Source organism: Bubalus kerabau, chromosome 8, assembly GCF_029407905.1.
Source record: "Bubalus kerabau isolate K-KA32 ecotype Philippines breed swamp buffalo chromosome 8, PCC_UOA_SB_1v2, whole genome shotgun sequence".
Classification (NCBI taxonomy): Eukaryota; Metazoa; Chordata; class Mammalia; order Artiodactyla; family Bovidae; genus Bubalus; species Bubalus kerabau.
In genome coordinates, this window is record NC_073631.1 from 65,915,642 (window position 1) to 65,942,522 (window position 26,881).

The 26,881-nt window shown below is 42.3% G+C and overlaps 1 protein-coding gene across 1 annotated transcript in view; it reads right to left on the reverse strand.

Annotated features, from left to right (window-relative positions):
• Positions 1–2,436: 2,436 nt before the first annotated feature.
• BMPER (BMP binding endothelial regulator) overlaps positions 2,437–26,881 on the reverse strand; it is a 253,318-nt gene continuing 228,873 nt past the window's right edge. Inside the window, exons 14-15 of the mRNA XM_055590429.1 lie at positions 16,492–16,622; positions 2,437–3,824 (exon numbers count right to left, since the gene is read on the reverse strand). Of these exons, the coding sequence (XP_055446404.1) occupies positions 3,643–3,824; positions 16,492–16,622 (313 nt within the window). The 3' untranslated portion in view covers positions 2,437–3,642. The remainder of the gene's footprint in view (positions 3,825–16,491; positions 16,623–26,881) is intronic.

Sequence of the window (26,881 nt, forward strand, 5' to 3'; positions counted from 1 at the left end):
GATGAATTTGAGCGACGAAGAACAGCAAAGTGAACAGAAACTCAGCAAGGAAAAACTCCACACATAGCTATTGCAACCATGAAACCATTTGATTTTATCTGTGCAAGAAAATGTATTGGTAAGCTACTAGGTCACTTTTCTTAATTAGGGTAATGTGTTCATGGACATTTACAACATTACTCTCTATTCCTTCTTGTGTGTCTGAAATACTTCATAGTAAGAAAGAGCTTTCCAGTAAAAATGGTTTCCTCATGTTCGACAAAAGGTGGGGAAGAGTCAGTCACTGGTCCTTCTCCTTTTGAGGGGCGGTGCCCTTTCAAAGGCTAGTGGTATATTACTGAGTCCTAGCTTGTACTGCTCACTGAATGACATTCATCTAGAGATGAATTGTTGGGGCAAGAAACAGCAACTTTATTCAGAAATCCTGCAGACCGAGAAGATAGTGGACTAATGTCACAAGGAACCATCTAACCTGAGTTAGGATTCAGATTTCTTTTCTATATACCAAAGGGGAGGGGGTGTGACTAGTTGTTGCAAACTTCTTGATGTCAGAATCCTTTTTTTTTTTTGCCCTTGTCAAATAGGTCAGGCTACAGTGTTCCTATAAACCACCACCAGGACAAATGTTATTCTCTGTTCTGCAACTTTCTCTCTCTATGAATAGAGATCAGTTATACATGTAAAAGTCAGAGCCTTGAGAATGGGGTATCCATATATTTCAGTCTACAGGCAACATTCTTAACTTAATGCAAAAGCAATAGAATATGAAATGGATTCAATATGTAGTCAGATTTGTTCTTATTGCACTCAGATGTTCAGGAAACAGTGAGTTTAAAGGGGTGGCTTTTCCCTGGTGGCTTAGATGGTAAAGAATCCACCTGCAATGCGGGAGACCTCAGTTCAATCCCTGGCTTGGGAAGATTCCAAGAAGGGAACGGCTACCCACTCCAGTGTTCTTGCCTAGAGAATTCCATGGAGAGAGAAGCATGGTAGGCTATAGTCCATGGGATTGCAGAGTCGGACACAACTGAGGGACTTTCGCTTTTCACCTGAAGATTTGGTAATTCTCAATGTGTTTGGATTAATTGGCATCAGTAATAACCTTCTTCTTCAGGAATAAAAAAATGTATAAAGATTAAACCTTAGATAAGGTATGTGACACAACCTTATAATTGAGCCCCCCAAATGGATGGAAGCAGTCCATGAAGAGCCTTCATCATTTTAATCATGGACAGCCATGATTAAAAGTGTTGGGAAAGAGGCTATTTAGTCTTATTGGGTAGAAGTACTCAGTCCTTGGGTGAATCATGAGCAGTGAATAAATAACCTACAATTTTCCCTTCTGCATCCCTCTTTCATGGAGAAAAACCCAGTGTGAACTGGAAATTAATTTAAAGGTACTATACATGAATGAATAAATGAATAAAACAGAAGCCAACAAGAAGAGAGCGACTGATTTGCCCTGCCCCTCCTTTGAGAACAGTGGGAGAAGTAAATGAGATTATGAGTGTAAAACGGTTTGGAAAACATGTCTCAGATTTCTATTCATGTAATCTCACTAGTCAGAGAAGGCAATGGCAACCCACTCCAGTACTCTTGCCTGGAAAATCCCATGGACGGAGGAGCCTGGTGGGCTGCAGTCCATGGGGTCGCTAAGAGTTGGACACAACTGAGCGACTTCACTTTCACTTTTCACTTTCATGCATTGGAGAAGGAAATGGCAACCCACTCCAGTGTTCTTGCCTGGAGAATCCTAGGGATGGGGGAGCCTGGTGGGCTGCCATCTCTGGGGTTGCACAGAGTCAGACACGACTGAAGTGACTTAGCGGCAGCAGCAGCAATCTCACTAGTGGTGGAGTGAGTGTCTAGGCCTCCTGATCCTCAAATCTGCCCATATACTACCAAGCCTCTTTACGTTTCAGAGAAGCAAAAGTACAGCCCAAGATCTTAAACAATGTGGACAAGATTACAAACCACACCTGGAGCCCAATTCTCTTACATCAAAGTCCCTTTTCCAAGTGCAGCCCTGAAGTGCTGGTTCCTTGTGTCCCGGATACTGAGGATGGTCACGACCCAAGCTCAACAGTCACAACCACGTTCCCTGATGTCCCAGCCAGTCACTATTAAACTGTGTAACTCATTCAATTTACTCAAGCAGCTGGAGATGCCCCAGTAAAAACTCCAAACTAATCCTTTAGCTGTCATGAATATATGAAACAGGAACAAAAATGTCTTAACAAGCAATGGCAATATGCGGACTATCAAAACTTTGGAGGTTTGTTGTTAACTACTAATAATACTCTTTATAAAAATGTTATTGCATGGTATATAAAATATATCTAAATAAAGTTGCTAAAATGGATGAACTGATGTTGCCATTTATAAAGTATAACATACACATTTTGAAATAGAAAATGCATTGTTGTAAAACTTAAGCTCTTTATTTACTATAACACAGAACATTTTATTTTTAGACATCAGCGGGTTTGATTTTGTTACATTCTCACTTATTCAGCAAAAAACAAAAGTCAGGAAAATCACATGGTGACTAGTAGTAACCTATCAGGAAATGAGAGCAAGCATGTAGACCATTCTTTGTTTGGACTGATGTTAAATCAACTGATCAGTAAAGCCTTTCTTTCTGTCTAATAATTAGGACAGATTCCGTTGCAAAGAGTGTTGGACTAGGAGTCCTCTAGAAATAAAGGCTTTCACTTTATACATGGAATAGTCACAAAATATAGATAGCTTACTTTGACTCAATTGGATTTGTTCATCCTAAACTGCCATGAGATTCAGAGAAATGGATATTTTCTCGTATGTTGTGCAACAGTTTCTTCAAATATCTGCTCATGCCCAGTTAAACTAACAAGATATCCAGACACTCCATCATCTCAGTGTGGGACACAGAGGTGGCCACATCCATCATACACACATATATAATTAGGAGACTTGGGGAATATGCTAAGAGGGCAAGAACTCATTTGCTTCTTCGGTTATGCTTTAGTGACGAATATACATTTCTTGGTAACCAGCCAATCAGTTTTGGAAATAATATCAGACCATGACCCAGTAAAGTCTAACAGCCTATTCCTTGCTTACATGCACCATTAGAGCCTGTCGCCAATCACCAGCCATCTCTCTCAGGCATACTTTCCTTTCTCTGGAAGCAGAAATACCCCAAAATAAATTTGCCCTTCTCCAGAAAAAACACACTCCCCATTCAACAGCAAATCCTGATCCAAAGAAAAAATTAATTCAGGCAGGCAATTTTGATCTCTTAGAAAACTTTCCTTAAAAATGACAAATGTGTGTGATGGTAAAGCCATCCAATATGTCTGCATGCTGCCTTATTAAATTAAAAACACTTGATTTATTTATACAATGTCTTCAATGGCTTACAGATTAGGATCCTAGAAACAATACATGTCTTATAGCAAAAAATATACATATAAGAATCCACCTATAGTTTATATAAATGATGAAATGCTTCTGAATATATCTATATATCTATATATGTACACATATATACTCTGTGTGTGTGTTTGCAGAATCAGCACACAAATACTGCAGTCTTTCATTGGCTCTTCCACTTCAGTGTCAAGGACACTAGGTTCAAAGTCTGAAGGAATGGAACAAAGGTCACCGCTGAGGACAGAGGACTGGCTTGATGCACCTTCCTTTGTGAAGGACCAAATTTGCTGGGCAGTGACACCCAGCAACGCACGGCTTATTGCAGGGGCCGATCTCATTCCAGTTGTCACAGGTCTTGGCACATCCTGGGCCACAGGTATCATACACGGCCCCATGCTTACACTGGGTGGCTGGAAAAGAGAGGAGATGAAGGTGAGATGTGAGGAAACAGCCAGGTTAATTCACCTTCAGCCCCTTGCCATTCCCGCAGGCTCATGTCACTCATGGCACAGGTCTCCCCACAGCACAGGTGCACATCTGCCTCCTAACAAAAGAAGAACAAGAACCCAGCACTTCCCAGACACTCTGGGAATCACCTGCATCTGGAAAAACATGAAACATCCACCTGCTGAGCCAGTGAACTTCAAAATGAAAGAAAATGAGAAAGCTTTATTCCCAGAGAGGAAAGACTATATATTAGTAAAGCTACATGTAAATCTACAGGTTACCCAGGTATTGAGAATGGTATGAAAAGTTAACTCCAAATAGTTCTTCCAGTTGTTGAGCTGCAATGAATAGGAATCATTGTTGCAACCACCTTGATATTCAGATATACAGAACTACACATACAGGAGACGCGGTTTTGATCCCTGGGTTGGGAAGATTCCCTGGAGTAGGAAATGGCAACTCATTCCAGTATTCTTGCCTGGGAAATCCCATGGACAGAGGAGCCTGGTGGGCTACAGTCCATGAGGTCGCAAAGAGTCTGACACGACTTAGCGACTAAACACCACTACCACCAACTCATACAGGAAAAAAATCTGCCAAGGATATTAGAAATGTGTGACATACTTTAATCTAGTTACCATGTGTTGAATTGATCAATTTGAAACTAGTTAGAGCAAGAGATGGGTAGAGCCCAACAGAGAAAAATTAGATGTGTGACTGGGGAGAGGGAAGTAGCTGGCTGGCTGGTCAGAGAATATGAAAATGATGGTGTAGCCAAATCATAGCAATTTACTATCTTTGTTCAGTTGGAGCTAAAATGATTTTGACAGTATTCTGAAACTTACCAAAAATTCATGAATAGATTTGTCAGAAAAAAAAATACTGCCAGCATTCTGGAAGTTTTATGACACGCAGACTTTTCCATCTGAGTTACTTCCAATGACAATCAAAGGTGGCACCCCTCATTCTCAGGAGGAGGGATGTTGACACATGTAAGAATTTAGAAGAATCCTCTTGAAGAATAGTAATAACCATCCAAACTCCATCTGTAGCTGTTTTTGTCTTCAGTTCATGGCACACAGCTCCTAGAACACCTGGAAATCTCCAGAGTGTTTGTATGCCAATAGGGCTGGTGGTTGGGGTCCCCAGACAGCTTCAGAATGGGGACTGCTCACCAGAAAGAACAAAGCATGATTAAAGGCTTGGAACTTTCAGCACTTTTTGCCAGGGATGCGGACAGGGACTGGATACTGAGATTATCACTTTCAGTCAATGACTTAATCAACTATGCCTACATAGGGACTGCTGCTGCTGCTGCTAAGTCACTTCAGTCGTGTCTGACTCTGTGCGACCCCATAGACGGCAGCCCACTAGGCTCCTCTGTCCCTGGGATTCTCCAGGCAAGAATACTGGAGTGGGTTGCCATTTCCTTCTCCAATGCATAAAAATGAAAAGTGAAAGTGAAGTCGCTCAGTCGTGCCTGACTCTTAGCGACCCCATCTCCATACAAATCCCTAAATGACTAACGACAGGGTTCAGAAAACTTTGAAACAGGAGGACACATTGAGGTGCTGGGATTATGGTGTCCCCACTCTATTAGGACAGACGCTCTTGTGTTTGGGGCACCCTTCTGGAACCTACTCTCTGTGCCTCTTTATCTGGCTGTTCATTTGTATCCCTTATAATAAACGGCTCAGACAGTTTATTAGAGAATCCCAGCTGCAATGCAGGAGACCCGGGTTCAACCTCTGGGTTGGGAAGATGCCCTAGAATAGAAACTCACTCCAGTATTCTTGCCTGGAGAATCCTAAGGACAGAAGAGTCTGGCAAGCTATAATCCATGGAGTAGCCAAGAATAGGACACAACTGAGCAACGAACACTTTCACTTTACTTTGAAGAGTAGATAAGGGTTTTTCAGAGTTTTGTGAGCCCTTCTAGAAAATGATTAAGCCCACAAGGGAAGGAGGCTGTGAGAACAGCTCTCTGCCCCTACACTGTAGCCAAGTGGAGCAGAGAGAGGGTAACCTAGGGACTCAGTACTTGGCAACAAGAATCTGAAATGAGGTGTCTTATGGGACTGAGCCCTTAAACCTGTGGAGGTTGATGCTAACTCTGGGCAGTTAATCTCAAAACTCTACTCAGTGTCCTATGGTGACCTAAATGGGAAGAAAATCCAAGAAAGAGTGGATATAAGTATACATATAGCTGATTCAGGCTTCCCTGGTAGCTCAGCTGGTAAAGAATCTGATTGCAATGCAGGAGACCCTGGTTTGATTCCTGGGTCAGGAAGATCCCCTGGAGAAGGGATAGGATACCCACTCCAGTATTCTTGGGCTTCTCGTGGCTCAGTCAGTAAAGAATCTGCCCACAATGCGGGAGACCTGGGTTTGACCCCTGGGTTGGGAAGATCCCCTGGAGGAGGTCATGGCAACCCACTCCAGTATTCTTGCTTGAAGAATCCCCATAGATAGAGAAGCCTGGTGGGCTTCAGTCCATGGGGTTGCAAAGAGTCAGACATGACTGAACAACTGAGCACAGCACACAGTGGATTCACTTTGCTATGCAGTAGAAACTAACACAACGTTGAAAAGCAGCTAACTTCTTGCAGACACCTTCTCGCTCTTGGGCTTCTTTATCTCCTCCTTAACACTAAAGGTTCAAATTGCCTCCAAGACCCTTTCCTTGACATTCTTTTCTCTTCTCATTAATTCTCTTCTCCTACCTTCCCTTCTTCTTTCTTCCCTTCCCTCTCTTTCTCTATCAGTTATTAAATATTAGCTCTAATTTCCAGTCAAAACACTCTGAAATTGATTATCATTAGCTTGGATTCTCTCCCCAAAGCAATCATTTTTCCAAGTCTTAATTCAAACATCACCTCCTTCAAGTAGCTTCCTGGATCTCTCCAAGATACCCTTCCCTGCTCTGCATCCAACAGCACTTCTCACATTATCGTTACCTGCTTACTTGTTTTAATCTCCCAGTTACTGTGCATCTGTGGGCTTCCACTGTGGCTCAGCTGGTAAAGAATCCACCTGCAATGCAGGAGACCTGGGTTCGATCCCTGGGTTGGGAAAATCCCCTGGAGAAGGGAAAGGCAACCCACTCTAGTATTCTGGCCTGGAGAATTCCATGGACTCTATACTCCATGGGGTCACAAAGGGTCAGACACCACTGAGGGATTTCATCTCACTGTGCATCTGTAGCTCCTATTTGGAGACCTTCACAAGAGTCTCCTAAGGGTCTTTTAAAAGACATATATTCCTCAGTCCCTTCCCTAAAGATTTTTGCTCTGTGTCTACAGTGGAGCCTTGGGCAGCTGTAAATTTTAAAGGTTCCAGGGGTCACTATAACAAGCACCCTTGCTTGAACAGAATGAACCACCAAAGCTAGGGCTCCTGAGGGCAGAGTCCTTGTCTTCCATGATGTAAAGTTCTGGCACAAGGCCAAGCACAGAGAAGCAGCTTAATAAATGCCTGTGCCTGTTGGATGATGATTTAATCTTAATGAAGTTCCATCCATCATCTTGATTCCCAATTTGGATTACATTTGGCTGGCCTTGAGTTCATTTTCCACTCTGCTGCTTCCAGAATGCCTCTTTCAACTCACTTTTCGCTCCAGATACTTTATTCCCCTGAGATCTCGCAAAGATCCCTCCTACTATGAAAACTCAGCAGGATTTCCTGTCTCTCTCACCCACATTCTTTCCTTTTCCCTCCTTCTCCTACAGACATGCATTCCCCCATGTCTTTTCCTCTCTCTGACCTCTCAAGTCTTTCTTCTAACTGCACCATGTACTTTCCTACTGCTTCTCTGTGACATCTTACCTTTGACTACTGAACAGATATTTTCCTCACCATTTGTTAGGTAGAAAATACAGCCCTACTAGGGGAAAAGTGGATTATTTTCACCATTGCTATTCAATTCAAATTAAATCAATAAACATTTACTGAGTATCTACTATGGGGCAGGCATCCTCTTAGGCCAGGGAATCCGATGCGAATCAGATATCATCTCTGAGCTTTAGTCTCAGGAGCCAGGACTTAAACCCAAATGGGTGATTTAAGTCAGTTCTAATGAGATGGATGAACCTATAACCTATTATACAGAGTGAAGTAAGTCAGAAAGAGAAAGATAAATATCATATTCTAACGCATGTATACGGAATCTAGAAAAATGGTACTGAAGAATTCTAACGCATGTATACGGAATCCAGAAAAACGGTACTGAAGAATTTATTTACAGGGCAGCGATGGAGAAACAGACATAAAGAATAGACTTATGGACATGGGGAGAGGGGATGCGAGGGTGAGATGTATGGGAAAAATTGCATGGAAACTTATATTACCATATATAAAATAGATAACCAATGGGAATTTGCTCTATGGCTCGGGAAACTCAAACAGGGGTTCTGTACCAACCTAAAGGGGTGGGATGGGGAGGGAGATGGGAGGGATGTTTAAAAGGGAGGGAATATATGTATACCTATGGCTGATTCATGTTGAGGTTTGACAGAAAACAACAAAATTCTGTAAAGCAATTATCCTTCAATAAAAAAATAAATTAAAAAAAAAAACAAATGGGTGAAGGAGACACAGAAATGGATTCTTAATTAAATGCAAGATGAACACATTAGAGAGTGAGAATGAAGTACAGTAGATCAGTAAGAGAGACATCAACTCAACATTGAGGTCTGGTTAGGGATTAAGATGGGCTTGATAAAGGACAGAAATGGTGTGGACCTAACAGAAGCAGAAGATATTAAGAAGGGGTGGCAAGAATACACAGAGAACTGTACAAAAAAGATCTTCACGACCCAGATAATCACGATGGTGTGATCACTCACCTAGAGCCAGACATCCTGGAATGTGAAGTCAAGTGGGCCTTAGAAAGCATCACTACAAACAAAGCTAGTAGAGGTGATGGAATTCCACTTGAGCTATTTCAAATCCTGAAAGATGATGCTGTGAAAGTGCTGCACTCAATAAGCCAGCAAATTTAGAAAACTCAGCAGTGGCCACAGGACTGGAAAAGATCAGTTTTCATTCCAATCCCAAAGAAAGGCAATGCCAAAGAATGCTCAAACTACCACACAATTGCACTCATCTCACACGCTAGTAAAATAATGCTCAAAATTCTCCAAGCCAGGCTTCAGGAATATGTGAACCGTGAACTTTCAGATATTCAAGCTGGTTTTAGAAAAGGCAGAGGAACCAGAGATCAAATTGCCAACATCTGCTGGATCATTGAAAAAGCAAGAGAGTTCCAGAAAAAACATCTATTTCTGCTTTCTTGACTGTGCCAAAGCCTTTGACTGTGTGGATGACAATAAACTGTGGAAAATTCTGAAAGAGATGGGAATACCAGATCACCTGACCTGCCTCTTGAGAAATCTGTATGCAGGTCAGAAAGCAACAGTTAAAACTGAACATGGAACAACAGACTGGTTCCAAATAGGAAAAGGAGTAAGTTAAGGCTGTATATTGTCACCCTGTTTATTTAACATCTATGCAAAGTACATCATGAGAAACACTGGGCTGGAAGAAGCACAAGCTGGAATCAAGATGGCTGGGAGAAATATCAATAACCTCAGATATGCAGATGACACCACCCTTATGGCAGAAAGTGAAGAGGAACTAAAGACCCTCTTGATGAGAGTGAAAGAGGACAGTGAAAAAGTTGGCCTAAAGCTCAACATTCAGAAAACTAAGATCATGGCATCTGGTCCCATCACTTTGTGGTAAATAGATGGGGAAACAGTGGAAACAGTGTCAGACTTTATTTTTGGGGGCTCCAAAATCACTGCAGATGGTGATTGCAGCTATGAAATTAAAAGACGCTTACTCCTTGGAAGGAAAGTTATGACCAACCTAGATAGCATATCAAAAAGCAGAGACATTACTTTGCCAACAAAGGTCCATCTAGTCAAGGCTATGGTTTTTCAGTGGTCATGTATGGATGTGAGAGTTGGACTGTGAAGAAAGCTGAGCACCGAAGAATTGATGCTTTTGAACTGTGGTGTTAGAGAAGACTCTTGAGAGTCCCTTGGACTGCAAGGAGATCCAACCAGTCCATTCTAAGGGAGATCAGTCCTGGGTGTTCATAGGAAGGACTGATGCTGAAGCTGAAATTCCAATACTCTGGCCACCTCATGTGAAGAGCTGACTCACTGGAAAAGACCCTGATGCCGGGAGAGATTAGGGGCAGGAGGAGAAGGGGACGACAGAGGATGAGATGGCTGGATGGCATCACCGACTTGATTTACATGAGTTTGGGTAGGCTCCGGGAGCCTTGGTGATAGACAGGGAGGCCTGGCATGCTGCAATTCATGGGGTCGCAAAGAGTCAGACACGACTGAGCAACTGAACTGAAGTGAATTAGGGATTTAGGAAGACTTCAGAAAATGGATCCCACTTAGATCTTAAAAGACGACAAGACACTGCCAGACAGACAATGGCAGAAGTTTTCCAGGCAGAGAGAGAGCATGGTGCCGGGGGAGGGGGTGGGGGAGCAAAGAGGGTGCAATCAGCAACAACAAGGAGCCATGACCCAATCATAAGCTGGAGGATCCTTGGTTTGTTGGAGGAGAAGCAAGGAATTTGAGAATGAGAGTGGGAGGAGACAAAGGCAGAGAGGTGGGCAGGGGCTGTAATCCTTGAGGGAGTCTTAGAAGGGTTTTAGGGAGATAATATGATTAAATTTGCCTTCAATTTGGCACAACTTTTATACAATCCTAGAAAGTTAATCCTGACTTGGATCTTTTTTTATCCTCCATGCATCCAATGTTTTTCAAACTTGTAAAAGGCAAACAATACTTACTGACAACATAAATGTTATCTGATTTATGCATGTGCATTTGAAAAGGTTTCATTTGATTAAATACATGTTTTAAAAACTAGAAAATTACCAGAGTGGTTAGGGTTGTGCTTGTGCTCAGTCATTTCAGTTGTGTTCGATCTTTTGCAACCCTATGGACTGTAGCCCGCCAGACTCTTTAGTCCATGGGATTCTCCAGGCAAGAATACTGGAGTGGGTTGCCATGCCCTCTTCCAAGGGATCTTCCTGACCCAGGGATTGAACTCAGGTCTCCTGCATTACAGGCAGATTCTATACAGCTGAGCCACCAGGGAAGTCTGTGGCTAGGGTTAGCAGGTATATATTCTTAAGGGCTATTCTGTAAAGCATGCAAGGAGCATTACGTGTTACTTTATGTGGTGCCCCATGAAGGCATTATGTGTTGGCATTATCAATACAGTTAGTAAGCATAGATTTGTGCCCTTTGGACTCAGCTGTTCCCACAACCCCCTTCTGTGCTGAAGGTTACAGTGCTGACCTTATCTCCTAACCTTTATAGGAGATGTCTAGTCACCAGAGGATATCAGTGTGTACAAGTAGAGCAGAGGTGCTGCAGGAAAGGGGCTAGAATCACCTGAAGTCTGCTGAGTAAAGCAAGGAGGAAACTCCCCACAGAAGCCAGCAGATTATCTCATTTGCTGCAGAAATACACACACCACTTTGAATACCCCAGAATCTTTCCTGCTAATAAAATGTATTCCTGAAAAGTTCAGTGACAATTAGCAGGAAATCTGCTAAGGATGGCAAAGTAAGATGCAGGAGCAAGACCATAGGAAAATTATTGAGTCAAAAGGTACCAAGTAACAAAGATTAGGAACAGGTGAATAGAAATTGGAAAGGTCCACACAACGTAACATAACAGCAGAAGATAAGATGGTTAGATGGCATCACTGACTCAATGGACATGAATCTGAGCAAACTACAAGAGAGAGTGGAAAGCAGAGGAGCCTCGTGTGCTATAGTCCATAGGGTCCCAAAGAGTCGGACAAAATGACTTAGTGACTGAATGACAACAAACACAACAAATATTTCAATAAATTAGTTGATGCTTATATAAATACACAAATAAATATATACTCATATGTAAATATATATATAAATTTTAACTCATATTTTTGTTTCTATTTTACAACTAATGTTTCTTCTTACAATAGGCTGACTTTTTTTTTTTTTTACAGTGTACTTGCTTATTTGTGCTCTCCTAATAATTAAGAACAGGGGCTATAATGCAAACTGAGCTGGGTTTGAGTCCTAGCTTTCTTACTTTCTAGCTCTGTGATTTTTAGCAAATTACTTAAATATTCTAAGCCTTAATATCCTTTACTGTAGAATGTGGGTAATATGGAGTGGGGATTAAATAAGATAAAATGTAATATAAAGTGCCAGAATAGTCCTTGGGGCAAAGGAGGTGCTTAGAAAATAGTACATATTAATATAAATGTTCATTATTAAACTTTTATAGACCTTCACAATAGCCCTCTGGATATCATATTGTGTTTAGTAATTCCTGTACTAAACTAGAGTTTCATTAGTCCTTCTCACCACAGCTGATGGGCATACGCTTTGTGGTAGTAGTCATGCTAATACTAAAATCCAGCCTTCTGAGAGATGTCACTTGTTCATTCAGAGTTTCTTGCTTGGCTGGCTTATCTGTTCAATTTACAAGCTTTTTACTCTGGAAGATTTCTCTTCTCTATATTAAGTGGTCTTAAGTGCTGTCATAAGTCAAAAGATCTGAGAGCTAAAAAAACAAGTAAAGAGTATTCTTAGAGTCTTCAATATTCCAGATGAAACAGAAATGAATCTACTGAGAGATGCTGCACATCTCCATAAATACCGTCAATCTGTGGAAGTTCAGTGTGTATGGGTGTGTGTGTGTGTGTGTGTGTGTGTGTGTAAAATGGTCCCCTGCAACCAAACATTGACAGTTATACTTCACTCAGATGGTTCCACTAATTTTAAGCGGCAAATGGAACCTTTCAGAAGTCATATTCCCTTTCCATTAGAAAAGTAATTTAGCTACTGAGATTCAGTCCCTGAAATCAGGATCCTGGGACAGGAGGAAAGTGTAGTCCTCAAATGCAGTGGGTGTACTGAACTGGTGTTAAATATAGCTCAGCAGCATGAGTAAGAGAGGGTTCATATATTCTGTATCTGATATGATCCTTGTCATAGCATCATAGCTAATAAAATTAACAAAGTTCTGCTGAGCTCAACATTACCCCAGGATGAATGGCTGGGCCTTGAGTCCACATATTTTATTCATTTCCTGGTAGATTCAAGGGAAAGTGTTAGTTGTGTCTGACTCTTTGCGACCCCAAGGACTGTAGTCCACCAGGCTCCTCTGTTCATGGGATTCTCCGGGTAAAACTACTGGAGTGGGTAGCACTCCCTTCTCCAGAGTACCTTCCCGACCTAGGGATCGAACCTAGATCTCCTACACTGCAGTCAGATACTGAGTCACCAGGGAAAATTCAAGAGAAAGAGGACTCAAAGTAGAGAAAAGGAGACAGGCATATTCAAGGTGTGCTGGAAGGACCAAGTCTCTCAAAACTCTGCCCTTCCTATACTACCCTGCACTGAGGAGGGAGGTAAGTCATTTACTCGCACGTTTCAGGAGCCTCAACCACACCTTAATATGAGTTTGTATCACCTCAGCCCTCCTCTGGAAAGGCAGCATTGATAGAGAGGCACTCTTGCCATGGAAAGGGAACACAGACATAGATTGGACTTGGGTTTTCAGAGGAGAGAGCAAATCCAAAAGGGAAGTCACAAGGATATAAAAGGGTTTGAGTGCTTTCTAAGGACATAGATTAGTGACTGTGTCAAGGGGTGGCTTCGGGAAGCTTTAGTGATCCCTAAACCCTCATCATTCTACTCCCCCAAAGCTATACATTAAGCATACAAGTTAACTTTGTGGTTTCTGCACTGCAGGTCAGAATCACTGGAGAGGTTTCAAGTGATACACAAGACCAGTTAAAGCAAGATATCTGGGCTTGGGGCCCAGGCATAGTTTCCTGGTTTATATTTAAGCTCCCAGAATGACTCCAATGTCGAGCAGATTGAGATCCACCATCTAAGTGAACATGATGTCCATGCCCTGAAAATAAGACTCAAGTCAATTCTTCCAACCAGCTGACCACTCTTGCCCTCTACCAATGTATATATTAAAGCTAGCAGTGCCACGAACTGCCTTCTTTTCCAATTTTGGAGTTAAGTTTTCTCAGATTCATGTAGAATGTTGCAAACCCCAGGCTCTCTGTTGTAGGCAAATCTGGTCCTTTAAAGAAAAACATTTGTCAACCCTTGTAGCAAATGACAGTCATCTCATCTTGTGTCTAAGAGTAGCATTACTACTGACTATCTTGTAAGAGTTGCACACTCGTCTAGATGTTTCACATACATATCACTAATGCTTATAACTCTGCAGAGTAGATACTACTATAAATTTCCAAAATACATCTAGAATCTCTCTTCTTCCTCCACACACTGCCTCCTTCTTAATCCAAGCCACCATCATTTTGTCATTCTGACTTCTGCAACAGCCTCTTGCTTTCAAGCTATTCAATGTATTCTCTACACAGAGTGGTCTTTGAAAAGCAGAAGGAAGGTTGCTTAAAGTCCATCAGTGGCTTCCATCCTTCTTGGGAAAAAAGCTAGACTCCTTTTCAAGACCTGTGAAGTCCTGCATGATTCAGCTCCAGCTTCAACTCCACTCTTATGTTGAGCCTTTCTTTCCCTTGCCTACTGTGCTCACACTGACTCACTTCCAGTTTGAGAGCTGCTATCTTATTCAAATATGATTCTTCCACATGGAGCTCTTGCCCTGACTCCCTTCAGTCCTACAATGTGCAGCTGGACTATCACCTCCAAAGAGCAGTCTTCTCTCCTCACCATTTAAGTAGCCACCCACTCTGGCTCCATTTGTTTTCTTTTGCTCTGCTCTATTTGTTTCCTTCACCATACTCACCACACTTAGCAAGTATTTATTGTAGAGTTACTAGTTTTGTCTGGTTCTCCCACTGGGCCGGCGGCACTTCAATGGCAGGGATCTCAGCCCATCTCTCATAGTCACCAAAGTACCCACAGTGCTTTGTTCAATGCCTGGTACTTAGCCATTTTGTAAAAAATATTTCTTGGATGAACAAAGAATCCCATTTTACAGATATCAAATAAACTAAGGAAGTTGCCTGAGATCAAAGTGCTATTAATGGCTATTACAGCAATCTGTCTCTCAGAAGGAAAAGAACATTTTACTGGTGTTTATATAGCAGTTTCTCTTTCTCTCTCTCAAAAAAAAATCACACAGGAAGCAACAGTTAGAACTGGAGATGGAACAACAGACTGGTTCCAAATAGGAAAATAAGTATGTCAAGGCTGTATATTGTCACCCTGCTTATTTAAATTATATGCAGAGTACATCATGAGAAATGCTGGGGTGGAAGAAGCACAAGCTGGAATCAAGATTCCCGGGAGAAATATCAATAACCTCAGATATGCAGATGACACCACCCTTATGGCAGAAAGTGAAGAGGAACTAAAAAGCCTCTTGATGAAGGTGAAAGAGGAGAGTGAAAAAGTTGGCTTAAAGATCAACATTCAGAAAACTAAGATCATAGCATCTGGTCCCATCACTTCATGGGAAATAGATGGGGAAACAGTGGAAACTGTGTCAGACTTTATTTTTTGGGGCTCCAAAATCACTGCAGATGGTGATTGCAGCCATGAAATTAAAAGACGCTTACTCCTTGGAAAGAAAGTTATGACCAACCTAGATAGCATATTAAAAAGCAGACATTACTTTGCCAACAAAGGTCCATCTAGTCAAGGCTATGGTTTTTCAAATAGTCATGTATGGATGTGAGAGTTGGACTATAAAGAAAGCTGAGCACCAAAGAATTGATGCTTTTGAACTGTGGTGTTGGAGAAGATTCTTGAGAGTCCCTTGGACTGCAAGGAGATCCAACCAGTCCATCCTAAAGGAAATCAGTCTTGGGTGTTCATTGGAAGGACTGATGTTGAAGCTGAAACTCCAATACTTTGGCCACCTGATGTGAAGAGCTTACTCGTTTGGAAAGACCCTGATGCTGGGAAAGATTGAGGGCAGGAGGAGAAGGGGACGACAGAGGATGAGATGGTTGGAAGGCATCACTGACTCAATGGACTTGAGTTTGGGTAGGCTCCAGGAGTTGGTGATGGATAGGGAGGCCTGGCGTGCTGCAGTTCATGGGGTTGCAAAGTTTTGGACACGACTGAGCAACTGAACTGAACTGAACTGAACTGAACTGAACTATCCTGAAGACCTTAAATGACTGTAACTGTCCTGGATCTCCTTTGTTCCATATGTAACCTAAACCATAGCAATGACTATCCCTGTGCTAAGCACATCAAGCTGGAAGCTTGAGGCTAAGAGGATTTTGCACCAGTGTAAATCCTTAAATTGTGCAAATGTGCTCATCCCAAAGCACTTCTCTTCAACATTTTCTATCCTGCCTAGTGAGAAGTTCCTGTGTTTTATCAAGTTGAAATCCAGCTGGGCCACTGATAATGCCAAGGGGGGATGTGACCATTCACCTATCATCAAATTCTCTTTTATTGCTATCTTGGAAATGGCTGCCCACTCCAGTATTCTTGCCTGGAGAATTCCATGGACAGAGGGCCTTGCAGGCGACAGTCCATGGGGTTGCAGAGTCAGACACGACTTAGCAACGAGCACGTTACTAGCTTGGGCACTGGAGTTGAGTTTCTGATGGTTGGATCTGCCAGAAATTTCTCACCTGCACAGTTCTGCTGTGGCTCCCAGTGGACACGGATGCCCTCTCTCTGGCAGGCCCGGGTATATGCCAGGAATGATTCGCAGTAACAGTTTTTATGGACTGGACATTCACACATGTCTGTCACGCAGGACCTAAGGGACCAACAGAAAGAAGTGAACATTCAAAAATATCAAATACCAAGTTTTCTAAATACAACTTGAAGAAAAGCGGTGGGTGAGTAAATGTCAAACCTTGTCCAGACATTAAAGCTTCTATTTTAAATTGGAAACCTAAAAATGATATAAAAAATACTTCATGAAACCTTACTGGATACCTCTGAATAATGTGACATCAGTTTCCTTTTCTTCTAGAGCAGGACTAGTCAATGGAACTTTCTTAATGATAGAAATACTCTATAGTTTCCACTATCCAAAGTTATAGCCACTCATCATATCTGGTCAATTAGCACTTGAGATGTATCCAGTGTGAATGAAAAACCAAATTTTTTATTTGATTGAATTTTAATTAATTTAGATGTAAACAGTTACAAATGTCTATTTGTTACCATGTTGGGAACACAGCTCTTAGAATACACCCCTATTCAAGGTGCTGGCATTTTGTGAGTAGCTCTGATATATGAATAATAAGCTCTATTACAATATAACTGAAATAGAGACCAATTTGATGACAGCATCAAATCTCTTGGCTTTCTGAAGACATTCAATTAGGATTCACTTTTCCAGTATCTTAGAATCTTAGTCTTTTGAGAATCACTGAACCTTGTTCTTTAGAACATGGGGTGACAAATTCCAAATAAAGCAAAACGTTCAGGCCACTAATTAGACTGAAAGATACAGGAGATTGAGCCAAGGTCCTTGTTTGCTTTTTACTGAGTCGCTCAGTTGTATCTCTTTGCAACCCCATGGACTGCAGCTTGCCAGGTTCTTCTGTCCATGGAATTTTACAGGCAAGAATACTGGGGTGGGTTGCCATTTCCTATTCTGGGCAATCTTCCCGACCCAGGGATCAAACCTACATCTCTTGTATCTAGGCAGGTCGATTCTTTACCTCTAGAGCCACCTGGGAAGCGCCTAAGGGGCTTAAGTTTAAATATGGAAATGATTGGCCAGGATGGAAAGAGAACTGAAGTGTGTTTCAAACACAAACTAATATATTTTCAAACACATTGACCTTGGAGACATAATAACCTCGCATTGGACTATGATGTTACGGTTTACAAAGGCCTTTCTCATTCTGTTATGAGTGCTAAATAGGACATAGCACAGTCCCTGTTTTATTAATTTTAAAAAAAGTCATTCTACAAATAGGCCCAAAGTCACATTAGTAAGTGACAAAAAAGTGAACTACGTTACAACTCCTGAGACTAGTGCTCTTTCCCCAGCAGGTTTTGTTGTTGTTGTTTTAGTTGCTAAGTTGTTTCTGACTCCTTTGCAACCCCATGGACTGTCTCCTCTGTCCATAGGATTTCCCAGGCAAGAATACTGGAGTGGGTTGCCATTTCCTTCTCCAGGGGATATTCCCAACCCAGGACAATGAACCCAAGGGGTGTACTGTATTGGCAGACAGAGTCTCTATCATTGAGTCACACAGAAGCCCTGCAGCAAGTTTATTGCCTAACAATTTTGACTTAACATTTTACACAAGACACCCAAGATTAGACTTATTTTTTTCATACTCTGTTCAGTGAAACCACTTCTTTACAGAATCTAATTCAAGGCTGGAAGCAGAAAAAATAATATTTGAGATTATAAACAGACTGATGATCTTGAAAAGTAATCAGGACATGGTCATCCAGTGTTCTTACACAAGCATTCCCTCTTGGTGTGAGATGTGTACACACCTGATTATAGAGAGTGACCAGCTTGCTCTGGGTAGAATTGCCTGCTCCGAACAAGAATTAAATGGCAGAAACCATATTAAAAGATCAATAGACTCACCGTGTACTTTCAAAGTTATTACATTTCAACACTCAAGGCCACAGCCTTGGGAAATGGGAACTAAGCTGAAACAAAAGAGAAAGAAGTCTGAAACCTCAAGAGCGCTTTCATTTCATCCAAAGAGAGATTGTTTGATGCCTGATACTTAAGACACAATAATCAGGACAGAAAAACTGCTCTCTCTGCTTTCTGTAATAATCAAAGCTGTAATTCTTAATACCTTCTCCACTTGTATTACAGAAAACCTGTGAAATCATGTTCAACCCTTTCTGATATTAGACACGCATGTTGTGTCTTTAAAGTAATGTGGAGCCTCTGGGTTTCCAAGAAAAGACAAATAAAGCCTGTCCTTACAACAGCCACTAAATGTCTGGGAAGGAACCGTCCTCAACATTATTTCCTCTATTGTTTCAATTTTCATTTCAGACTGACCCACGCCCACCACATCTGCACTCAGACTTCACAGCACCACTTTTGGCTGCTCCCGTCCTACCCTCCAAGTCCTCTTCTGCTTCACGTGTTTCTCACCCTCCTCCTGGCCCAGGGGTGTTGGGTACCCTTGCTGTTGTACTCAACTCCCACTGGCATGACATGAAGGGGATGGGACCTCATGAACCTGGTAAAATGGTGGCACTTATATGGGAAAAATCTCAACCAGAGGAAATGCACCCTCTGATTTGAAAGAATGTCTAATGCAATTCTATAAAACTGTTTAGACAGTCAGCAAACACAATTTAATTTGTTTGTGTGAAAGGACTTCTGGCTAATGTTTTCCTTCTTTTCTCTATATTTCTACTGGTTGTTGTATGAAGCTGTTTATACAATTTAAAATAAATTATGAACAGCTCAATCCAATTCACCGAGACTGCTTAGAGAAATGTTCAAAGCACATATTTAATAATTGCTATGTACACATAATCTACCCTACCCACAGACTACTCTGGACTCTGAGACACAATCAATAATACATCTACCCTTTAAAGCTAAGGAAGATTTGAGCTTCTTCTATTACTTGGCACTCATGAGAAACAACATTTGAGGGGAAAATGTTTGTCAAAGTCAGTTCTTGACTTGAAATATGTCACATATTTTTAAAGGCTTGAAAGATGTGTCTTTTCACAGAAGTTAAAACTATAAGATGTCTTTCTTCACTTGTCAAGTTGACTTTTACATAAAATTGTACCTAGAGTTTGTAAGAGAAAAGAAATAGACAGTCCATACTCTGCTGGCAAAAGTGTAAAGGTGTAGCTCTTACGTTGAGCACTTGGCTCTACTCAGCCTTTACATGAATTATCACATTTACTCCACACAGAACCAGATATGAGGCAGGTGGTACTACCAGCCCACTTAACAGATACGGAAACTGAAGCCTGGAGATGTTAACAATTTCCCCAGGGTCACGTGGCTGATGACAGATTCAGAACTTCAGAACCAGGACTGTAACTCAAGCCTTTCTAATCTCAACTCTCATGTTCTTAATAACATTAGAAGATCTTTCTAGAGAGTAATTTGGCAATACTTACAAATAGCCCTAAGAAACATTTTTATCCTGATAAGGAAATTTCACACCTAAGGAAATTGTAACATATATGGTTTATATACAGGGCTGTCGTCACAATGCTATTAAAATGGGAAAAAAAGAACCTAAATTACCTACAATAAGGACCTAGTTACCTACATTTTAGGAGACTTCTACAATGAAATATTCTACAGACATTACGATGGTGTTTACGATGTACATTTTTAAACTCAAGGAAACATTCAGGAAGGTTTAATGGAAAAAGAGCAAAACTGTTCCAGTCTTGTGTAGTCACACGCGTGCTTATGTGCTAAGTCACTTAGTTGTGTCTGACTCCTTGCGACTCTATGGACTATATCCCGCCACGCTCCTCTGTCCTCGGGATTCTCCAGGCAAGAATACTGGAGGATCACACACAGAAAACAATATGCCCAAATATTCACCACAGTCAATACCCTGAGTGCTGGCTCTTTCTCTTATTTTCCTACATATTTTCTACAATGAACATGCACCACTTTTCTAAAAAAATAAAATCAGTGTATTTTTTAAACAACAAAAGGAATGTCATAAGACATATTAATATTTAAATCCAAATTTAGGAACTAGAGTGAGTGAGAAAATAAAGAATGGGAGAAAAATAAAGCTTTCATTCGTAGATTTTAGCTATTAAGTATTTCTCCAGCTAAGATCTTTCTAATCTGTATATCAGAGGCCTTCTGACATAGCCTGTGATTTGATCCACTTTGCGTTGTCCTCAGATTTCTACCTTGTTGATCTAATGATGCTGTGAGCTTGACATCCAGGTGGATGGAATGGATAACAGAATAATTATGCATGCTTCTGCTGATAACAAAGGAATTTATTAAGAGGAAAATAAAAGCATCTTCATAGACCTGTCAAATTTCAGGGAGGGGCAGAACTATTGTTATTCAAGTATTCAGTTCATGTTATCACACTTAATACTTCAGCATGAGTGAAATCTAATTTATGACACAGTTGAGCTGAATATTTATATGTTAATAGAAGATCATGGGCCTTGCCTTAGTCAGTATTCTCCAATATTCTACATTTATATTCATTTTACGGAATCAGTAGCAGAATGTTATCACTTTCAGTAGTTACTGAGATTTATGGCTTTGGTTTTTCTGCTTTAATGGCGTTATTCTGTCAATAATGTTCTGTTTGATGCTGAGTTCTTGGTCAGGAAACACCGTCGCCCATTGCTCCAACGGGAAACCACAGGATCCACTTCAAATGAGCTTTTCCAGGAAAGCCCTGCAGGTAAAGAGCACCGGCCCGGCCCGAGCAATCCCTGTAAAGCATACTTTCCGTCATGGGAGCTTTTAATTAATGTACTTAGAAATGCTTTTCTAATTTATCCTCCCTGCCCTTGGCATCTTTCCTGACAGCAGAGAGGTGCAGGCAGGACTCTCGTTCCATGGGGTTTGCACAGCTGCGCGGTGCAGAGATAAGGAAAGGGATGCCAAGGGCTATCACAGGGCCCCAAGCAACCGGCGCCGTGCTGTCCTATAATGTCACACACCAGCTGCCTCCCTTGTCTATCCACTTTATGTGCATCAGCCGTGTGCCACGCAGCACTAAGACCCTTTGAACACCTTTCCTCATAGCAGCCAGCAGAGTACACATGTCAGCACCTACCTGTGGTCCCTTCCCCCACTGAAATAGGACTTATCACAATTTACCTACAGGGGAGCCTCCTCATCTTTTTTCCCCTGTCAAGTTACAACCACTGCCTCTTGCAAAGCTCTAAGATGGTAGCTACTATCCACATGGAGCCATTTAAATGGAAATTTAAGTTAACTATGATTAAATAAATCTAAAATTCAGTTCCTCGGTCACACTAGCCATACCTCAAGTGTTCCATGGCCACCTGTAATTCGTGACCACCATATTGGACATTTCCACCAGTTCCATCACTGCAGAAAATTGTACTGGTACTGGACGGTGGTACCAAGAATGCAGCTCTGTCTGTATTTGAAAACCACTTCTGTCCTCTCCAGAGGGATTTATTGGTGGAGTGAGATTAAGGCCTCATCTACAGAGAAAGTTCAAATTTCTTGGGCTCAATGTCAAGGTCCCTAGCCATCTAAACATCCCTCTTTCTTTCCCATTCATTCTTTCATCCAGTCATGTGGGGCTATCTCATTAACCATCAGGCCTTGTTTTTGCCTCAAATGTGCCTTCTTGTCTTCTCCACTGGAAAAATCAGATGCCTATCCTTTCAGTTCAGTTCAGTTCAGTTCAGTTGCTCAGTCATGTCCGACTCTTTGTGACCCCATGAATTGCAGCACGCCAGGCCTCCCTGTCCATCACCATCTTCCAGAGTTCACCCAGACTCTCGTCCATCAAGCCAGTGATGCCATCCAGCCATCTCATCTTCTTTCGTCCCCTTCTCCTCCTGCCCCCAACCCCTCCCAGCATCAGAGTCTTTTCCAATGAGTCAACTCTTCTCATGAGGTGGCCAAAGACAGTTCAAATTCCTCTGTGGTGCTCCCTGACTGGCTCAGGAAAAGTCATCCCCTGTCTATCAGGTCCTGTGCCTTCCACATCTTTATTCTTGTGCAGACCTTCTGAATCCTTATGGTCTCTTTCTCTGTTTCAGCAACAGAATTATATCTCGCTCATCCAGCCAAGCACTGTGCCTTGGAGACACAGCTCACTAAACATTCAGTGAACCATCCCAAGAGTAGATGAGAATGGCCTGATAACCTCCGCACGGCTTCCACGGAGTTGGGCAGTTGGACACTGATATCTGAGTGGCATGAATTCCATCCTTGCCCCTAACTTGCTGGCCGTGGTGTGGGAGCTGCTACCCATGGCTACCTTGGAACAAAGCTGCTTCTATAAGAACCTTTCCACTGTCATTTTCATTTTGAACTTCTGGTACCCCTCTCCTGTATCCCAGAGGTTTTTTTTTCATTTAGTGAATGGTGGGAAAAAAGATTTTGATGAGAGAATTCTGCATTCATGACACATTTTCAGAAAAGCACACATTCAGTCTTATAGGAACAACCTATAGCTCTTCGTGTTATTAAAAAGGCAAGCCTCCAACACTGCTAAAATCAAAACATCAAACACCTCTCTGCTTCCTAGCAACAGCACACCAAGTGATTTTCCCTCTGCTTTTTCTGGCAGGAGGGCCACGCCTGCCAGAGAGAAGCAAGTGCTCATGACTTCGCTACCCAAACACAGTTCTGAAAGACAGATATATGAACCACTGGGAACTCTCCACCTGGCTTCTGGGGGAACAGATAGGCAAACAAAGAGCCAGCTCCATCTAGGAGCCAGAGTCAGAGCTCCGGCTTTCCCCTCCACCACCATGAAGGGTCTCTGGCTGGGCTATTTGTTCAATCTGGAGGTCAGTTGTCCTGGGAGCAACAATAGAACAGGACTGGAAGATGACTAGAAAACCACACTGGGGTCCTATGGCTTTCCTTACTCCATGTTTTTGGAGAGTTCACAGAAGCAAGTGAAAGCATCTCAGGCTTATTAGTGGCTGGGAATCAGTGAAAAAGGGAGATGGGAAAGGCTACTAGAGACAGAGTCCTGACTGGATGGAGTGTATTTAACTACCAAGGGACTACTTAAAATTTCACAAATACTTTAACCCTTGAAATTCTGTGTTGACTTTCCTGACCTGAGTTACATGGAAGTAACTAGAGGTAGCAGCCACAATCTGAAGGCATATCCATGTTACATTATACCTAAGAAAACAATTCCAAACCTAACTCAGTAGTGGCTACCTCAGTTTTCCTCAATCCCATATAGGCACTCTTATGCTTTCACAAAAACAAAACAAAACAAAAAAAAAAAACAGCACTCTAACCTTAAAGTCAGAGTTCAAAGATTTAATAATGTGAAATGTAAAGTAGCTTTACTGAGTTGTTAATAAGTGTGTGGGGCAAGTCTGCAAAGCCAGCCTACTGCTCCTTCCAGACTCTTCCTAGGCCAGCCACAGTTGGCACCACCATGGCTTAACGATGAGTAAGAATATCTGAAAGTTTAAATTGGTTCCAGGTGGCCTAGGGTTGCCAGGCTAGAATAGCAAGGTCAGGCATTTCTGGATGATCTTGTGCATTTCATGAAATCTATCTGAGGCGACGGGGCAGGAGAATCTGGGAGGCCAGCTGTGTCTCTGGTTGCAGATCTTGAATTTATCTGCAGTCCAGCTTCACCACCACCAACACACACACACACACACACACACACACACACACACGTTAGACCTTGAGCCCACTCCTTAGTATGAAGAATGAACTCATTGAACCTTGCTTATTCCAGGCACTAAGAGAGGCACAGAGATGAACAGAAATGGACCCCAGCCAGAAGGGAAAATTGCACAGATACTGAAAACCAAACTCGAAATGATGTGAGGGCTTTAATGGCAGACAGCTGGAGCAATGGGATGAAAGAAAAATGAGTGTTAGTCGCTCAATCATGTCCAACTCTTTGCGACCCCATGGACTGTAGCCCACCAGGCTCCTCTATCCTCTATCCACATGGATTCTCCAGCAAGAATATTGGAGTGGGTTGCCATGCCCTCCTCCAGGGGATCTTCCCAACCCAGGGATCCAACCCAGGTCTTCTGCATTGCAGAGAGATTCTTTACCATCTGAGCCACCAGAGAAGCCCTTGGATAATGAACAACGTGCTAAGTTGCTTCAGTCGTGTCCGACTCTTTGTGACCCCATGGACTATAGGCCCCCAGGCTCCTCTGTCCAGGCAAAAGTACTGGAGCAGGTTGCCATTCCCTTCTCCAGAGGATCTTCCCTATCCAGGGATCGAACCTGTGTCTCTTATGTCTCCTGCATTGGCAGACAGGTTCTTTACCATTATGCCACCTGGGAAGCGCCAGAGCAATGGGATCCTGAGGTCTAATTCCACGGGGCAGGCAAGAGTGTCCAGAGGCTTCACAGAGTAGGAGAGACACAGGAACTGGGTCTTGAAGGATCTGTGTAATTGTGTTTGTTTTGAGAATGAAGAAAAGGAAGTTTCCGGCACAGGCAGGGACTCCAGTACAAGCCAAGAGTGAAAAACAACCAGATTTGAGATTTGATAATCATGTGATCCAAACTCCAATATTAAAAACAAAACCAAAAATGATCCCTGATGTGCAGTCATGGAGCCTGCACCTGAAGACCTCACTTCCTCACAGAACAGCCTGGCAGGTCTACCCTTAAGGCATTTCTTTCTTTGAGGGGTTCAAAGCCTCATAATCTGCAGCCTTAACTCTTCGGTGTGATGCTTGGAGCCACACAGACTCTGTGAGTGCGCTGGAGCCCACGCCGACTCTTCTGCGATCTTTCCAAGCTCCACCCTCCCAGTCCCGCATGTTTTCCTCTTCCTGCCTTCAGTGTCCTTGCCTCTGTAACTGCTCTCTTCCTGCTTTGACAAGAATAAAAATCCAAATACTAAAATAACACAGAAATAACCTACCAAACCAATTTGATAATTATTCACAAGGAACCCCTTTGATTGCCTGGATTCTGTTCCTGTCGTGCATACTCTGCCTGCTTATGTATATTTCTGATTTAAAACCTAGGGGTGCTACATTTGCAACTATTTTAGATTCTCCATTTACTGAACAATATTGATTGCTTTAATCCTTGTAACACTTTCCAGGAGGCGAATGCCAGGACCTACATAGCAGAAGCCAGCCTTACACAGGCATCCCAGAAATAAGCATCAGCCTTGGGCACCCTTCACAAGCCAGAGATGGTTTTAGTGGAATTAGAGGCATCTGTGGACACAGAGATCTCCTCGAAAGAGTAGCAATGATTATGATTTTCCTTAGATGCTAATTTCCCTTACTCTTGCTTTGAACAGAGACCAAACAACAATCACGCATGTTCTGGAACCTAAAATATTTTCTCCCTTGATAAGGCCATATATCAGATCATATGTGGAAACTATGGTTCTTATGCTTAAAGTTAAGTTAGCTTGTGTCTTAGGGGTGGGGAAGGTGTGTGCACCATTCTATTTGCCCCACATCCAGGCGCTATGACTTTAAAGGGGCCAAAGACTCTATACCCACTAACAAGGTTGGAAATACTCCTCTTAGGAAAGACGAGCTACCTTTACTTGAGTAGGAAACACCGACTCCACAGAGGGAAAAGCTAATGAACAGAACCGTATGCTGAATTGTCACTCTTCAAGGGATAACATTTCAGTTTGGGCAGAGGCCTCTCATCCAGCTGGGGAGAGAAGAAGCCTGGTCGCTACCTCCCTCTAGTGGCCAGGAGTTAGAATGTCAAGTAACCTTAATTGTTTCAGCATTTAGCTTATTACCCTTTCAGTTTAGGGGGCGGGGCTGGCTGATAAGAGGACATAGAATGGCTTCTTGTCAGAAAATTAATCACTTTTCTCTTCAACCCGTTCAATCCATCACTGCCATGCTCACTGTGAAACAAGAAGACTGGTTGCGTGGTGCTCAGTTGCACTCGACTATTTGAGACCCCATGGACTGTAGCCTGCCAGACTCCTCTGTCCATGGGATTCTCCTGGAAGAATACTGGAGTAGGTTGCCATTTCCTCCTCCAGGGGATCTTCCTGACCCAGGGATCGAACCCAGGTCTCCGGCATCTCCTGCATTGCAAGAGAATGCTTTACGGCTGAGCCACCTGGAAAGCCAGGCTGGTTGGTGGACTAAAATCCCTGAATAATCATGAATGCCTGCATGGGGTGCCTCCCTAGGAGGGAGAGGATATAGACTGGAGCACTCTGTTGGAGGGTGGTGAGGTGGAGTATCAGTGATAATGGTCTAAAAGCTTTTCCGTTTTTTGTAACATCTTATTTTCCCTATGTACTGCATTCAGCTTCTTATACTTTTTTTTAAAACAAATTGTGTGTACAATTTAATAGGGTTCTTTTTTTGTTTTTAAGTGTTTTTTTTATTTTGTATTGGGGTATATTC